The sequence below is a fragment of the Salvelinus fontinalis genome, unplaced genomic scaffold (assembly GCF_029448725.1).
Source record: "Salvelinus fontinalis isolate EN_2023a unplaced genomic scaffold, ASM2944872v1 scaffold_0135, whole genome shotgun sequence".
In the NCBI taxonomy this organism is placed as follows: domain Eukaryota; kingdom Metazoa; phylum Chordata; class Actinopteri; order Salmoniformes; family Salmonidae; genus Salvelinus; species Salvelinus fontinalis.
In genome coordinates, this window is record NW_026600344.1 from 256215 (window position 1) to 272131 (window position 15917).

The 15917-nt window shown below is 49.3% G+C and overlaps 1 protein-coding gene across 1 annotated transcript in view; it reads left to right on the top strand.

The window, feature by feature from the left end:
- Positions 1 to 14601, top strand: part of ugt8 (UDP glycosyltransferase 8) — a 145539-nt gene extending 130938 nt beyond the window's left edge. Inside the window, exons 5-7 of the mRNA XM_055912144.1 lie at positions 4735 to 4811; positions 8033 to 8252; positions 9099 to 14601. Of these exons, the coding sequence (XP_055768119.1) occupies positions 4735 to 4811; positions 8033 to 8252; positions 9099 to 9486 (685 nt within the window). The 3' untranslated portion in view covers positions 9487 to 14601. The remainder of the gene's footprint in view (positions 1 to 4734; positions 4812 to 8032; positions 8253 to 9098) is intronic.
- The last annotated feature ends 1316 nt before the right edge of the window (positions 14602 to 15917 follow it).

A 15917-nucleotide genomic window follows, 5' to 3' on the forward strand; every position in this document is an offset into this window, starting at 1 on the left:
GAGACTCTTACCCCCTAGCTACAGATCTAGGATCAGAGACTCTTTCCCCCTAGCTACAGATCTAGGATCAGAGACTCTTACCCCCTAACTACAGATCTAGGATCAGAGACTCTTACCCCCTAGCTACAGATCTAGGATCAGAGACTCTTACCCCCTAGCTACAGATCTAGGATCAGAGACTCTTACCCCCTAGCTACAGATCTAGGATCAGAGACTCTTACCCCCTAGCTACAGATCTAGGATCAGAGACTCTTACCCCCTAGCTACAGATCTAGGATCAGATACTCTTACCCCCTCCAGGGTGTACTTACCCCCTAGCTACAGATCTAGGATGAGACTCTTACCCCCTAGCTACAGATCTAGGATCAGAGACTCTTACCCCCTAGCTACAGATCTAGGATCAGAGACTCTTACCCCCTAACTACAGATCTAGGATCAGAGACTCTTACCCCCTAGCTACAGATCTAGGATCAGAGACTCTTACCCCCTAGCTACAAATCTAGGATCAGATACTCTTTCCCCCTAGCTACAGATCTAGGATCAGAGACTCTTACCCCCTAACTACAGATCTAGGATCAGATACTCTTACCCCCTAGCTAGGATCAGATACTCTTACCCCCTAGCTACAGATCTAGGATCAGATACTCTTACCCCCTAGCTACAGATCTAGGATCAGATACTCTTACCCCCTAGCTACAGATCTAGGATCAGAGACTCTTACCCCCTAGCTACAGATCTAGGATCAGATACTCTAACCCCCTAGCTACAGATCTAGGATCAGATACTCTTACCCCCTAACTACAGATCTAGGATCAGATACTCTTTCCCCCTCCAGGGTGTCCTTACCCCCTAGCTACAGATCTAGGATCAGATACTCTTACCCCCTAGCTACAGATCTAGGATCAGATACTCTTTCCCCCTAGCTACAGATCTAGGATCAGAGACTCTTTCCCCCTAGCTACAGATCTAGGATCAGAGACTCTTACCCCCTAGCTACAGATCTAGGATCAGATACTCTTACCCCCTAGCTACAGATCTAGGATCAGATACTCTCTCCCCCTAGCTACAGATCTAGGATCAGATACTCTTCCCCCTAGCTACAGATCTAGGATCAGATACTCTTACCCCTAGTTACAGATCTAGGATCAGAGACTCTTCCCCCTAGCTACAGATCTAGGATCTCAGATACTCTTACCCCCTAGCTACAGATCTAGGATGAGACTCTTACCCCCTAGCTACAGATCTAGGATGAGACTCTTACCCCCTAGCTACAGATCTAGGATCAGAGACTCTTTCCCCCTAGCTACAGATCTATGATCAGATACTCTTTCCCCCTAGCTACAGATCTAGGATCAGATACTCTTTCCCCCTAGCTACAGATCTAGGATCAGATACTCTTTCCCCCTAGCTACAGATCTAGGATCAGATACTCGTCCCCCCTAGCTACAGATCTAGGATCAGATACTCGTTTCCCCTAGCTACAGATCTAGGATCAGATACTCTTACCCCCTCCAGGGTGTCCTTACCCCCTAGCTACAGATCTAGGATCAGATACTCGTCCCCCTAGCTACAGATCTAGGATCAGAGACTCTTACCCCCTAGCTACAGATCTAGGATCAGATACTCTTACCCCCTCCAGGGTGTCCTTACCCCCTAGCTACAGATCTAGGATCAGATACTCGTTCCCCCTAGCTACAGATCTAGGATCAGATACTCTCTCCCCCTAGCTACAGATCTAGGATCAGAGACTCTTACCCCCTAGCTACAGATCTAGGATCAGAGACTCGTTCCCCTAGCTACAGATCTAGGATCAGACACTCGTTCCCCCTAGCTACAGATCTAGGATCAGAGACTCTTACCCCCTAGCTACAGATCTAGGATCAGAGACTCTTACCCCCTAGCTACAGATCTAGGATCAGAGACTCTTACCCCCTAGCTACAGATCTAGGATCAGATACTCTTACCCCCTAGCTACAGATCTAGGATCAGAGACTCTTACCCCCTAGCTACAGATCTAGGATCAGAGACTCTTACCCCCTAGCTACAGATCTAGGATCAGACACTCTTACCCCCTAGTTACAGATCTAGGATCAGAGAGTCTTACCCCCTAGCTACAGATCTAGGATCAGATACTCTTACCCCCTAGCTACAGATCTAGGATCAGATACTCTTACCCCCTCCAGGGTGTCCTTACCCCCTAGCTACAGATCTAGGATCAGATACTCTTACCCCCTAGCTACAGATCTAGGATCAGATACTCGTTCCCCCTAGCTACAGATCTAGGATCAGAGACTCTTACCCCCTCCAGGGTGTACTTACCCCCTAGCTACAGATTTGATATCTTGTCTGTAAGTTGGCAGCAGCCTCTCTATGTTAGTGGTGGCTGTTTAACAGTCTGATGGCCTTGAGATGGAAGCTGTTTTTCAGTCTCTCGGTCCCTGCTTTGATGCACCTGTACTGACCTCGCCTTCTGGATGATAGCGGGGTGAACAGACAGTGTCTCGGGTGGTTGTTGTCCTTGATGATCTTTTTGGCCTTCCTGTGACATCGGGTGGTGTAGGTGTCCTGGAGGGCAGGTAGTTTTCCCTCAGTGATGCGTTGGGCAGACAGCAGACAGCTGTACCAGGCAGTGATACAGGATGCACTCAATTGTGCATCTGTAAAGGTTTGTGAGGGTTTTAGGTGACACGCCGAATTTCTTCAGCCTCCTGAGGCTGTTGCGCCTTCTTCACCATGCTGACTGTGTGACTGGTCGACCATTTCAGTTTGTCCGTGATGTGTACGCCGAGGAACTTAAAACGTTCCACCTTCTCCACTGCTGTCCTGTCAATGTGGATAAGGGGGGGGGTGCTCCCCCTGCTGTTGTGTCGTCTGCAAACTTGATTATTGAGTTGGAGGCATGCACGGCCACGCAGTCATGATGGTCTATTGGGGCGGCCTGTCAGAAAGTCCAGAACCCAATTGCATAGGGCTTAAGACCCAGGGTCTCCAGCTTAATGATGGTGTTGAATGCTGAGCTCTAGTCCATGAACAGCATTCTTACATTTGTTATTTTACCTTTATTTAACTTGGCAAGTCAGTTTAGAACAATTTCCTATTTACAATGACGGCCTACCAGGGAACAGTGGGTTAACAGCCTTGTTCAGGGGCAGAACGACAGATTTGTACCTTGTCAGCTCAGGGATTTGATCCAGCAACGTTTATGGTTACTAGTCCGAAGCGTTAATCACTAGGCTACGCTGCCGCCCCAACATTGGTATTCCTCTTGTCCAGATGGGTTAGGGCAGTGTGCAGTGTGATGGAGATTGCGTCGTTTGTGGACCTATTGGGGCGGTAAGCAAATTGAAGTGGGTCTCGGGTGTCAGGTAGGGTGGAGGTGATATGATCCTTGACTAGTCTCTCAAAGCACTTCATGATGATGGAAGTGAGTGCTACGGGGCGGTAGTCATTTAGTTCAGATACCTTTGCAACTTCACCCTACACCGCTGGGTTCTAGAATACCGCTGGCTTCTAGAATACCGCTGGGTTCTAGAATAGTGCTGGGTTCTAGAATACCGCTGGGTTCTAGAATAGTGCTGGGTTCTAGAATAGCGCTGGGTTCTAGAACACCGCTGGGACCTGGGACACCAGTCATTATTCCCCTCTAATTGGAGGCTGATTTAGACCTGGGACACCAGTCATTCTACCCCTCTAATTGGAGGCTGATTTAGACCTGGGACACCAGTCATTCTACCCCTCTAATTGGAGGCTGATTTAGACCTGGGACACCAGTCATTCTACCCCTCTAATTGGAGGCTGATTTAGACCTGGGACACCAGTCATTCTACCCCTCTAATTGGAGGCTGATTTAGACCTGGGACACCAGTCATTCTACCCCTCTAATTGGAGGCTGATTTAGACCTGGGACACCAGTCATTCTACCCCTCTAATTGGAGGCTGATTTAGACCTGGGACACCAGTCATTCTACCCCTCTAATTGGAGGCTGATTTAGACCTGGGACACCAGTCATTCTACCCCTCTAATTGGAGGCTGATTTAGACCTGGGACACCAGTCATTCTACCCCTCTAATTGGAGGCTGATTTAGACCTGGGAAACCAGTCATTCTACCCCTCTAATTGGAGGCTGATTTAGATCTGGGACACCAGTCATTCTACCCCTCTAATTGGAGGCTGATTTAGACCTGGGACACCAGTCATTCTACCCCTCTAATTGGAGGCTGATTTAGACCTGGGACACCAGTCATTCTACCCCTCTAATTGGAGGCTGATTTAGACCTGGGACACCAGTCATTCTACCCCTCTAATTGGAGGCTGATTTAGACCTGGGACACCAGTCATTCTACCCCTCTAATTGGAGGCTGATTTAGACCTGGGACACCAGTCATTCTACCCCTCTAATTGGAGGCTGATTTAGACCTGGGACACCAGTCATTCTACCCCTCTAATTGGAGGCTGATTTAGATCTGGGACACCAGTCATTCTACCCCTCTAATCAGGGACTGATTTAGACCTGGGACACCAGTCATTGTTCCCCTCTAATCAGGGACGGATTTAGACCTGGGACACCAGTCATTGTTCCCCTCTAATCAGGGCCTGATTTAGACCTGGGACACCAGGTGTGTTATCATGTAGAACAGTGAAACCAGCAGAGATAAAACCTCAATGCATCACTCTAATCGTCTACCTCTCTGTCTGTCTAACCTGTTTCCCTGTCTTTCCCTGTCTGGCTGTAGGTTCTCGGGGGTTCCGCCCAGTAACCTAGGCAACAATACCAAGTTGGTGGATTGGATGCCTCAGAACGACCTGTTGGGTAAGAACCAATTCTCTACTTCATGTCCTCTGTCCTTTTTCATTTCCCTGTCTTCCTTCCCTCCCTCCTCCCAATCTGTCTGTCTGTCTTTGAGGAGGGAAGGAGGGGTGAGGAGGGGTTAGGGTGATGGGGTGAGGAGGGGTTAGGGTGATGGGGGGAGGTGAGGGGAGAGGAGGGGTGAGGAGGGGTGAGGAGAGTCGAATGACCCTGAGCGGAGAAATACATAACTCATTATATCATTAACAGTCAATGATTCTCTCACACACACACACACACACACTCACTCACTCACTCACTCACTCACTCACTCACTCACTCACTCACTCACTCACTCACTCACTCACTCACTCACTCACTCACTCACTCACTCACACTCTCTCTCTCTCTCTCTCTCTCTCTCTCTCTGGTGAGTTGCAACACTGTTAGTACCAGGGTCCTATGGGACAACACTGTTAGGACCAGGGTCCTATAAGACAACACTGTTAGGACCAGGGTCCTATAGGACAACACTGTTAGGACCAGGGTCCTATAGGACAACACTGTTAGGACCAGGTTCCTATAGGACAACACTGTTAGGACCAGGATCCTATTGGACAACACTGTTAGGACCAGGGTCCTATAGGACAACACTGTTAGGACCAGGGTCCTATAGGACAACACTGTTAGGACCAGGGACCTATAGGACAACACTGTTAGGACCAGGGTCCTATAGGACAACACTGTTAGGACCAGGGTCCTATAGGACAACACTGTTAGGACCAGGGTCCTATAGGACAACACTGTTAGGACCAGGGTCCTATAGGACAACACTGTTAGGACCAGGGTCCTATAGGACAACACTGTTAGGACCAGGGTCCTATAGGACAACACTGTTAGGACCAGGGCCCTATAGGACAACACTGTTAGGACCAGGGTCCTATAGGATAACACTGTTAGGACCAGGGTCTTATAGGACGGCACTGTTAGGACCAGGGTCCTATAGGACAACACTGTTAGGACCAGGGTCCATATTAAAACACTGTTAGGACCAGGGACCTATAGGACAACACTGTTAGGACCAGGGTCCTATAGGACAACACTGTTAGGACCAGGGTCCTATAGGACAACACTATTAGGACCAGGGACCTATAGGACAACACTATTAGGACCAGGGTCCTATAAGACAACACTGTTAGGACCAGGGTCCTATAGGATGACCAATAACACACACCCTAACCCCTCCTCCTTCTCTCCTCCCTCTCTTTTTTCTCCCTCTCTCCTCTCCTACATTTCTCTTCTCCCTCTCTCTCATCCTTGTCTCTCTCTCTCTCTCCTCCATCTCTCCTCTCTTCTCCCTCTTCTCCCTCCCTCTCTCCTCTCTACATCTCTACTCCATTTTCTCATCCCTGTCTCTCTCCTCCCTCTCCCTTCTCCATCTCTCCTCTCCTCCCTCTCTCTCTCTCATCCTTGTCTCTCTCTCTCTCTCATCCTTGTCTCGTCTCCCTCCTCCCTCTCCCTCCTACCTCTCTCTCCTCCCTCTCTCTCCTCTCTCTCTCTCTCTCTCTCTCATCCTTGTCTCTCTCTCTCTCATCCTTGTCTCTCTCTCTCTCTCACCCTCCTCCCTCTCCCTCCTCCCTCTCTCTCCTCCCTCTCTCTCCTCCCTCTCTCTCCTCCTTGTCTCTCCTCTCTCTCTCTCTCATCCTTGTCTCTCCTCCCTTTCTCTCCTCTCTCTCTCCCTCATGCTTGTCTCGTCTCTCTCCTCCCTCTCTCTCCTCTCTCTCTCTCTCATCCTTGTCTCTTCTCCCTCCTCCCTCTCCCTCCTCCCTCTCTCTCCTCTCTCTCTCTCATCCTTGTCTCTCCTCCCTCTCTCTCCTCCTTGTCTCTCCTCCCTCTCTCTCCGCTCTCTCCCTCATCCTTGTCTCTTCTCCCTCCTTCCTCTCTCTCATCCATGTCTCTTCTCTCTACTCCCTCTCTCTCATCCTTGTCTCTCCTCCCTCTCTCTCCTCTCTCTCCCTCATCCTTGTCTCTTCTCCCTCCTTCCTCTCTCTCATCCATGTCTCTTCTCTCTACTCCCTCTCTCTCATCCTTGTCTCTCCTCCCTCTCTCTCCTCTCTCTCCCTCATCCTTGTCTCTTCTCCCTCCTTCCTCTCTCTCATCCATGTCTCTTCTCTCTACTCCCTCTCTCTCATCCTTGTCTCTCCTCCCTCTCTCTCCTCTCTCTCCCTCATCCTTGTCTCTTCTCCCTCCTTCCTCTCTCTCATCCATGTCTCTTCTCTCTACTCCCTCTCTCTCATCCTTGTCTCTCCTCCCTCTCTCTCCTCTCTCTCCCTCATCCTTGTCTCTTCTCCCTCCTTCCTCTCTCTCATCCTTGTCTCTCCTCCCTCTCTCTCCTCCCTCTCTCTCCTCTCTCTCCCTCATCCTTGTCTCTTCTCCCTCCTTCCTCTCTCTCATCCATGTCTCTTCTCTCTACTCCCTCTCTCTCATCCTTGTCTCTCCTCCCTCTCTCTCCTCTCTCTCCCTCATCCTTGTCTCTTCTCCCTCCTTCCTCTCTCTCATCCATGTCTCTTCTCTCTCCTCCCTCTCCCTCCTCCCTCTCTCTCCCTCATCCTTGTCTCTCTCTCTCTCTCTCTCTCACCCTCCTCCCTCTCCCTCCTCCCTCTCTCTCCTCTCTCTCTCTCATCCTTGTCTCATCTCCCTCCTCCCTCTCCCTCCTCCCTGTCTCTCCTCCCTCTCTCTCCTCTCTCTCCCTCATCCTTGTCTCTTCTCCCTCTCTCTCCTCCCTCTCTCTCCTCTCTCTCCCTCATCCTTGTCTCTTCTCTCTCCTCCCTCTCTCTCCTCTCTCTCCCTCATCCTTGTCTCTTCTCCCTCTCTCTCCTCCCTCTCTCTCCTCTCTCTCCCTCATCCTTGTCTCTTCTCCCTCTCTCTCCTCTCTCTCCCTCATCCTTGTCTCTTCTCTCTCCTCCCTCTCTCTCCTCTCTCTCCCTCATCCTTGTCTCTTCTCCCTCCTCCCTCTCTCTCCTCTCTCTCCCTCATCCTTGTCTGTTCTCCCTCCTCCCTCTCTCTCCTCTCTCTCTCCCTCATCCTTGTCTCTTCTCCCTCCTCCCTCTCTCTCCTCCCTCTCTCTTCTCTCTCCTCTCTCTCTCCCTCATGCTTGTCTCGTCTCTCTCCTCCCTCTCCCTCCACCCTCTCTCTCCTCTCTCTCCCTCATCCATGTCTCTTCTCCCTCCTTCCTGTCTCTGCAGGCCATGCCAGAACAGTAGCCTTTCTGTCCCATGGTGGTCTCAACAGTATCTATGAAGCGATGTACCACGGTGTTCCTGTCGTGGGGCTCCCTCTGTTTGGGGACCACTACGACACTATGACCCGGGTGGAGGCTAAAGGGATGGGCATCATGGTTCACTGGAAGAGGATGACAGAGGAGGAGCTGTACCAGGCACTGGACACTGTTATCAACAATAACAGGTACATGCACACACACACACGCACACACAGACACACACACACAGACACACACACACAGACACACACACACACACACACACACACAGACACAGACACAGACACACAGACACACAGACACACAGACACACAGACACACAGACACACAGACACACAGACACACAGACACACAGAGACACAGAGACACACACACAGACACACACACAGACACACACACAGACACACACACAGACACACACACAGACACACACACAGACACACACACAGACACACACACAGACACACACAGAGACACACACAGAGACACACACAGAGACACACACAGAGACACACACAGACACACACAGACACACACACACACGATGATGAAATGACGATGTTGTAGTGTAGGTGACATGTAGAAGCTCACTACTGCCATCTGGTGTCTCAGTGTGGTACTGCACCCCACTCAGTTCAGTTCTGGCTCAATACTGCCATCTGGTGTCTCAGTGTGGTACTGCACCACACTCAGTTCAGTTCTGGCTCATTACTGCCATCTGGTGTCTCAGTGTGGTACTGCACCCCACTCAGTTCAGTTCTGGCTCATTACTGCCATCTGGTGTCTCAGTGTGGTACTGCACCCCACTCAGTTCAGTTCTGGTTCATTACTGCCGTCTGGTGTCTCAGTGTGGTACTGCACCCCACTCTGTTCAGTTCTGGCTCATTACTGCCGTCTGGTGTCTCAGTGTGGTACTGCACCACACTCACACCCTCTCGATGTTTTTAACCGTGCGTGTGCGTGTGTGCGTGTGTGCGTGTGTGTGTGTGTGTGTGTGTGTGTGTGCGTGTGTGCGTGTGTGTGTGTTCTAGGTATCGTCAGCGTGCCCAGGTGCTCTCCTCCATCCATAAGGACCAACCAGGTCACCCGGTAACGAGAGCTGTCTATTGGATAAGCTACATCCTCCGTCACCATGGAGCCAACCATTTACGATCCTCTGTCTACACTGTCTCCACCTACCAGTACTTTCTATTGGACGTTGTGCTGGTCGTAGGGGCGGGGCTGGCCCTGATTGGCTACCTGTTTTACCGGATAGCAGGGCTACTAAGGTCAACGGTTAAGGTTCAGGAGCGGGGGGGAGAGGTTGGTGACGGTGGCGACGACAAGGCAAACGGACATTGCCATAGCAACGGAGCAGTCGCTAACGGGAAGCACAAACGTAACAGAGCGCCGGTGGAGAACGACAAGAAGATGAAGTAAAGGGGCGGAGACTCTGTTCTGGGGTCAGAGGTCGGAGAGGAAGCTGATTCTACTGTAGAGATTTAGGGTTTGGGGGAGAACACTCCTCATTCTGGGAGACTGCAGAAAGACTGGGATGAGGTGTGTGTGTGTGTGTGTGTGTGTGTGTGTGTGTGTGTGTGTGTGTGTGTGTGTGTGTGTTTTTCGGGGGAGGGAGGAGGGTTCACAACCAACAACAACAACCAAGGAGCTGGAAAGTCCTCTCCTCTCCTCCCTCTCTCCACTCCTCCTCTTCCCCCCTCTCTCTTTCTCTCTCTCTCTCTGTCTCTCTCTCTCCTCTCTCACTTTCTCTCTCTCCCACTCTCTCTCTCTCCCCCTCTCTCCTCTCATCCTCTCTCCCCCCTCTCTTCTCACCCCCCCTCTCTCTCCTCTCTCTCCCCTCTCTCCTCTCATCCTCTCCCTCCCTCTCTCCTCTCTCTCTCTTTCCCCCCTCTCTCCTCTCCTCCTCTTTCCCCCCTCTCTCCTCTCCTCCTCTTCCCCTCTCTCTCCTCTCCTCTCATCCTCTCCCTCCCGCTCTCCTCTCTCTCTCTCTCTCTCTCTCTCTTTCTACCTCTCTCTCTCCCCGCTCTCTCTCTCCCCCTCTCTCTTCTCATCCTCTCTCCCCCCTCTATCTCTCTCCTCTCCTCCTCTCGCTCCCTCTCTCCTCATCCTCTCTCTCCCCCCTCTCTCTCCTCTCTTCCTCTTCCTCTCCTCCCCTCTCTCTCCCTCTCCCCCCCCCCTCTCTCCTCTCATCCTCCCCCCCCTCTGTCCCCCCCCCCCCTCTCTCTCTCTCTCTCTCTCTCTCTCCCCTCTCTCCTCTCCTCTGGAATGGAAGAATGAAGAAGAGGGTCTCTGATCAACCCCAACAAGGTTAAACGATGTGATTTTTTGAAGGAGAATCGCTGCTCACCAAGCGACTGTGGACAGACAACTATGTGTTACATATAACAACACGCTAAACTATTCTTTAATCAGATTATATTTTATTTATTTAATTTCACTCATCAATCAGTCAGACTGCAGTGTACAGTAGATCCTAACAGGGTTGGAATGATATAATGCTATGTTAGTTAGATATGCAGTATATTTAGATTTAATGTCTGTCTGTTTCTCTGTCTGTCTGGGATTTGTTATGTTAGTAAGATATACAGTGTATTTAGATATAAAGTCTGTCTCTCTGTCTGTCTGCTTCCCTCATTCCCTCTAGACTGACCCTAATGGCCCCAAACCCTCATTCCCTCTAGACTGTCCCTAATGGTCCCCTATTCCTTCCCTCATTCCCTCTAGACTGTCCCTAATGGTCCCCTATTCCTTCCCTCATTCCCTCTAGACTGTCCCTAATGGCCCCCTATTCCTTCCCTCATTCCCTCTAGACTGTCCCTAATGGCCCCAAACCCTCATTCCCTCTAGACTGTCCCTAATGGCCCCCTATTCCTTCCCTCATTCCGTCTAGTCTGTCCCTAATGGACCCCTATTCCTTCCCTCATTCCCTCTAGACTGTCCCTAATGGTCCCCTATTCCTTCCCTCATTCCCTCTAGACTGTCCCTAATGGTCCCCTATTCCTTCCCTCATTCCCTCTAGACTGTCCCTAATGGTCCCCTATTCCTTCCCTCATTCCATCTAGACTGTCCCTAATGGCCCCCTATTCCTTCCCTCATTCCCTCTAGACTGTCCCTAATGGCCCCCTATTCCTTCCCTCATTCCCTCTAGACTGTCCCTAATGGCTCCAAATCCTCATTCCCTCTAGACTGTCCCTAATGGTCCCCTATTCCTTCCCTCATTCCATCTAGACTGTCCCTAATGGTCCCCTATTCCTTCCCTCATTCCCTCTAGACTGTCCCTAATGGCCCAAAACCCTCATTCCCTCTAGACTGTCCCTAATGGCCCCCTATTCCTTCCCTCATTCCCTCTAGACTGTCCCTAATGGCCCCTATTCCTTCCCTCATTCCCTCTAGACTGTCCCTAATGGTCCCCTATTCCTTCCCTCATTCCCTCTAGACTGTCCCTAATGGTCCCCTATTCCTTTCCTCATTCCCTCTAGACTGTCCCTAATGGCCCCAAACCCTTATTCCCTCTAGACTGTCCCTAATGGCCCCTATTCCTTCCCTCATTCCCTCTAGACTGTCCCTAATGGTCCCCTATTCCTTCCCTCATTCCCTCTAGACTGTCCCTAATGGCCCCAAACCCTCATTCCCTCTAGACTGTCCCTAATGGCCCCCTATTCCTTCCCTCATTCCCTCTAGACTGTCTCTAATGTCTCCCTATTCCTTCCCTCATTCCCTCTAGACTGTCTCTAATGTCTCCCTATTCCTTCCCTTATTCCCTCTAGACTGTCCCTAATGGTCCCCTATTCCTTCCCTCATTCCCTCTAGACTGTCCCTAATGGCCCCCTATTCCTTCCCTCATTCCCTCTAGACTGTCCCTAATGGCCCCCAAACCCTCATTCCCTCTAGACTGTCCCTAATGGTCCCCTATTCCTTCCCTCATTCCCTCTAGTCTGTCCCTAATGGACCCCTATTCCTTCCCTCATTCCCTCTAGACTGTCCCTAATGGTCCCCTATTCCTTCCCTCATTCCCTCTAGACTGTCCCTAATGGCCCAAAACCCTCATTCCCTCTAGACTGTCCCTAATGGCCCCAAACCCTCATTCCCTCTAGACTGTCCCTAATGGCCCCCTATTCCTTCCCATTACAGAGACAGATCTATATTTCAACATAGGGAATAGGGGGCCATTACAGAGGCAGATCTATATTTCAACATAGGGAATAGGGGGCCATTACAGAGACAGATCTATATTTCAACATAGGGAATAGGGGGCCATTACAGAGACAGATCTATATTTCAACATAGGGAATAGGGGGCCATTGCAGAGGCAGATCTATATTTTAACATAGGGAATAGGGGGCCATTACAGAGGCAGATCTATATTTTAACACAGGGAATAGGGGGGCCATTACAGAGACAGATGCCTCTTACACGTCTCCACAGCAACCTGTTCGGTTGTTGTCATAGTAACCAGCGACTAATTTTAACGACTGGATTCTGAGAGTTGACGACCTGTTGGAGACTGTTTTACCAAGTTGTTGGTTCACACCAGGTCACAGACCGACAAAACAGATCACATCGATCATACCGGATCATTCCGGTCATACCGGATCACACCGATCACACCGGATCATTCCGGATCATACCGGATCACACCGATCACACTGGATCACACCGATCATACCGGATGATTGCGATCATACCGATCACACTGGATCACACCGATCATACCGGATCATACTGGATCACACCGATCACACTGGATCATACCGATCATACCGATCACACTGGATCACACCGATCATACCGGATCATACTGGATCCTACCGGATCATTCCGATCATACCGATCACACTGGATCACACCGATCAAACCGGATCATACTGGATCATACCGATCACACTGGATCATACCGATCACACTGGATCACACCGATCATACCGGATCATACTGGATCATACCGGATCACACTGGATCACACTGGATCATACCGGATCACAACGATCACACCGGATCGTACCGGATCACACCGGATCACACTGGATCATACCGGATCACAACGATCACACCGGATCGTACCGGATCACACCGGATCGTACCGGATCACACCGATCACACCGGATCGTACCGGGTTCTAAAGCAAGCAGGAATTAATAAACCGACTTGACTGACAGTTCTCTAACCAATCAGAGGAGAAGAGGAGGCAGGACAATAACCAACCAGGACATTGATGTCCTTTAGAAAATGTAAAGTTTCCAGAAGAAACTCTCGGGTGTTTGTCCCAAATGGCACCCTATTCCCTAGCGGGCTGTAGTCCAACGTTGTACACTATATAGGTAATAAGGCTTTCATTTAGGATGCAACCTAGAGGTCTTTGACAGTGGTCATCCCCTCTCTATGAGCGCTGTGTGTGTCTGCCTCGCCTTGAAATAAGACTGTTATACTTGAAACATCTTCATCATCATCATCATCAGCAGTAGAGCCAGGGGCAGCCAGCCAGGTCACAGACCATGACTAGAGAAGGGAGTCGAGGAAAGAAAATAAAGATTTTTTTTGTGTGAATACATCTCTTTGACTTTTTGTAATGGTTTCATTATAAATGATAACTCTCTCTCTCTTTCCTTCCTCTCTCTCTCTTTCCTTCCTCTGTCTCTCTCTCTCTCTCTCCTTCTTCTGTCTCTCTCTGTCTCTCCTTCCTCTGTCTTTCTCTCTCCCCTTCCTGTCTGTCTGTCTGTCTGTCTGTCTGTCTGTCTGTCTGTCTGTCTGTCTGTCTGTCTGTCTCGCTCTCTCGCTCTCTCGCTCTCTCGCTCTCTCGCTCTCTCGCTCTCTCTCTCTCTCTCTCTCTCTCCCTCCTTCCTCTCTCTCTCTCTCAGTCTCTCCTTCCTCTGTCTTTCTCTCTCACCTTCCTGTCTGTCTGTTTGTCTGTCTGTCTGTCTGTCTCTCTCGCTCTCTCTCTCGCTCTCTCGCTCTCTTTCCTTCCTCTCTCTCTCTCTCTCTCTCTCTCTCTCTCTCTCTCTCTCCCTCCTTCCTCTCTCTGTCTCTCTGTCTCTCTCTGTCTCTCTCTCTCTCTCTCCCTCTCTCTCTCTCTCTCTCTCTCTCTCTCTCTCTCTCTCTCTCTCTCTCTCTCTCTCTCTCTCTCTCTCTCTCTCTCTCTCTCTCTCTCTCTCTCTCTCTCTCTCTCTCTCCATCCCTCTCTCTCTCTCTCTCCATCCCTCTCTCTCTCTCTCTCTCTCTCTCTCTCTCTCTCCATCCCTCTCTCTCTCTCTCTCTCTCTCTCCATCCCTCTCTCTCTCTCTCTCTCTCTCTCTCTCTCTCCATCCCTCTCTGTCACACTAGAGTACCACCTGACCTGGTATAATGTGTTTTAATATTAGAATATTTAAATATTTAAATTTCTTTTTGACGCTGATTTTAAATTAACTTGTCTGTCAGGGTGTGTAACCATGTTGTAAATATAAACATGTAAACAAACAACAGCTAAATAGGGTGTGTAACCTTGTTGTAAATATAAATATGTAAACAACAACTAAATAAACATTTGTTTGCATCATCCTTTGAATAGTGTGTGTGTGTGTTGACTGACTGTTCTACTGGCTGACTGTTTTACTGTTTTACTGACTGACTGACTGACTGACTGACTGTTTTACCGACTCACTGTTTTACTGACTGACTGATTGTTTGACTGACTGACTGACTGTTTTACTGACTGACTATTTTAATTACTGACTGTTCTACTGACTGACTGATTTACTGACTGACTGATCTACTGACTGACTGTTCTACTGACTGACTGATTTACTTACTGACTGTTCTACTGACTGACAGATTTTTTTTTCTGACTGACTGATTTACTGACTGACTGTTCTACAGGCTGACTGTTTTACTGACTGACTGTTCTACTGGCTGAATGTTTTACAGACTGACTGTTTTACTGACTGATTGTTTTTCTGACTGACTGTTTTACAGACAGACTGACTGTTTTAGAGACAGACTGACTATTTTACTGACTGACTGACTATTTTACTGACTGACTGACTGTTCTACTGGCTGACTAACTGTTTTACTGGCTGACTGTTTTACTGACTGATTGTTTTTCTGACTGACTGTTTTACAGACAGACTGACTATTTTACTGACTGACTGACTGTTCTACTGGCTGACTAACTGTTTTACTGTCTGACTGACTGTTTTACTGACTGACTGTTCGACTGACTGACTGTTCTACTGACTGAAGGTTCTACTGACTGACTGTTTTACTGTCTGACTGACTGTTTTACTGACTGACTGACTGTTTTACTGTCTGACTGACTGTTCTACTGACTGAAGGTTCTACTGACTGACTGTTTTACTGTCTGACTGACTGTTCGACTGACTGAATGTTCTACTGACTGTTTTACTGACTGACTGTTTTACTGACTGACTGTTTTACTGACTGATTGTTTTACTGTCTGACTGTTTTACTGACTGACTGTTTTACTGACTGACTGTGTTGAACATTTTTAAAGGCTCCTTGTCCTCTTGATGTGAACCGAACTCTAAAACTGGCAGTAACAAATCCTCTCCTGAAACAGCCGAACCTTGAACCCGGAACATTTAAGAAATATCAGCCTTTTTCGAATCTCCCGTTCCCGGTTCAGATCTGATCTGTCTGATAAATAGCAGTTTGTCTCTGTGGACGGTTTGTCCTCTGACAAATCAATTGTATCTTTCAAGGTTCCTCAAGTCTCCGTTTTAGGACCACTAGAGAGGAACCAGGCTATGAGGGGTGGCCAGTCCTCTTCTGGCTGTGCCGGGTGGAGATTATAACAGAACTATGCCAAGATGTTTAAAATGTTCACTATATATTTGACCTCTTGGGGATGTCATTCG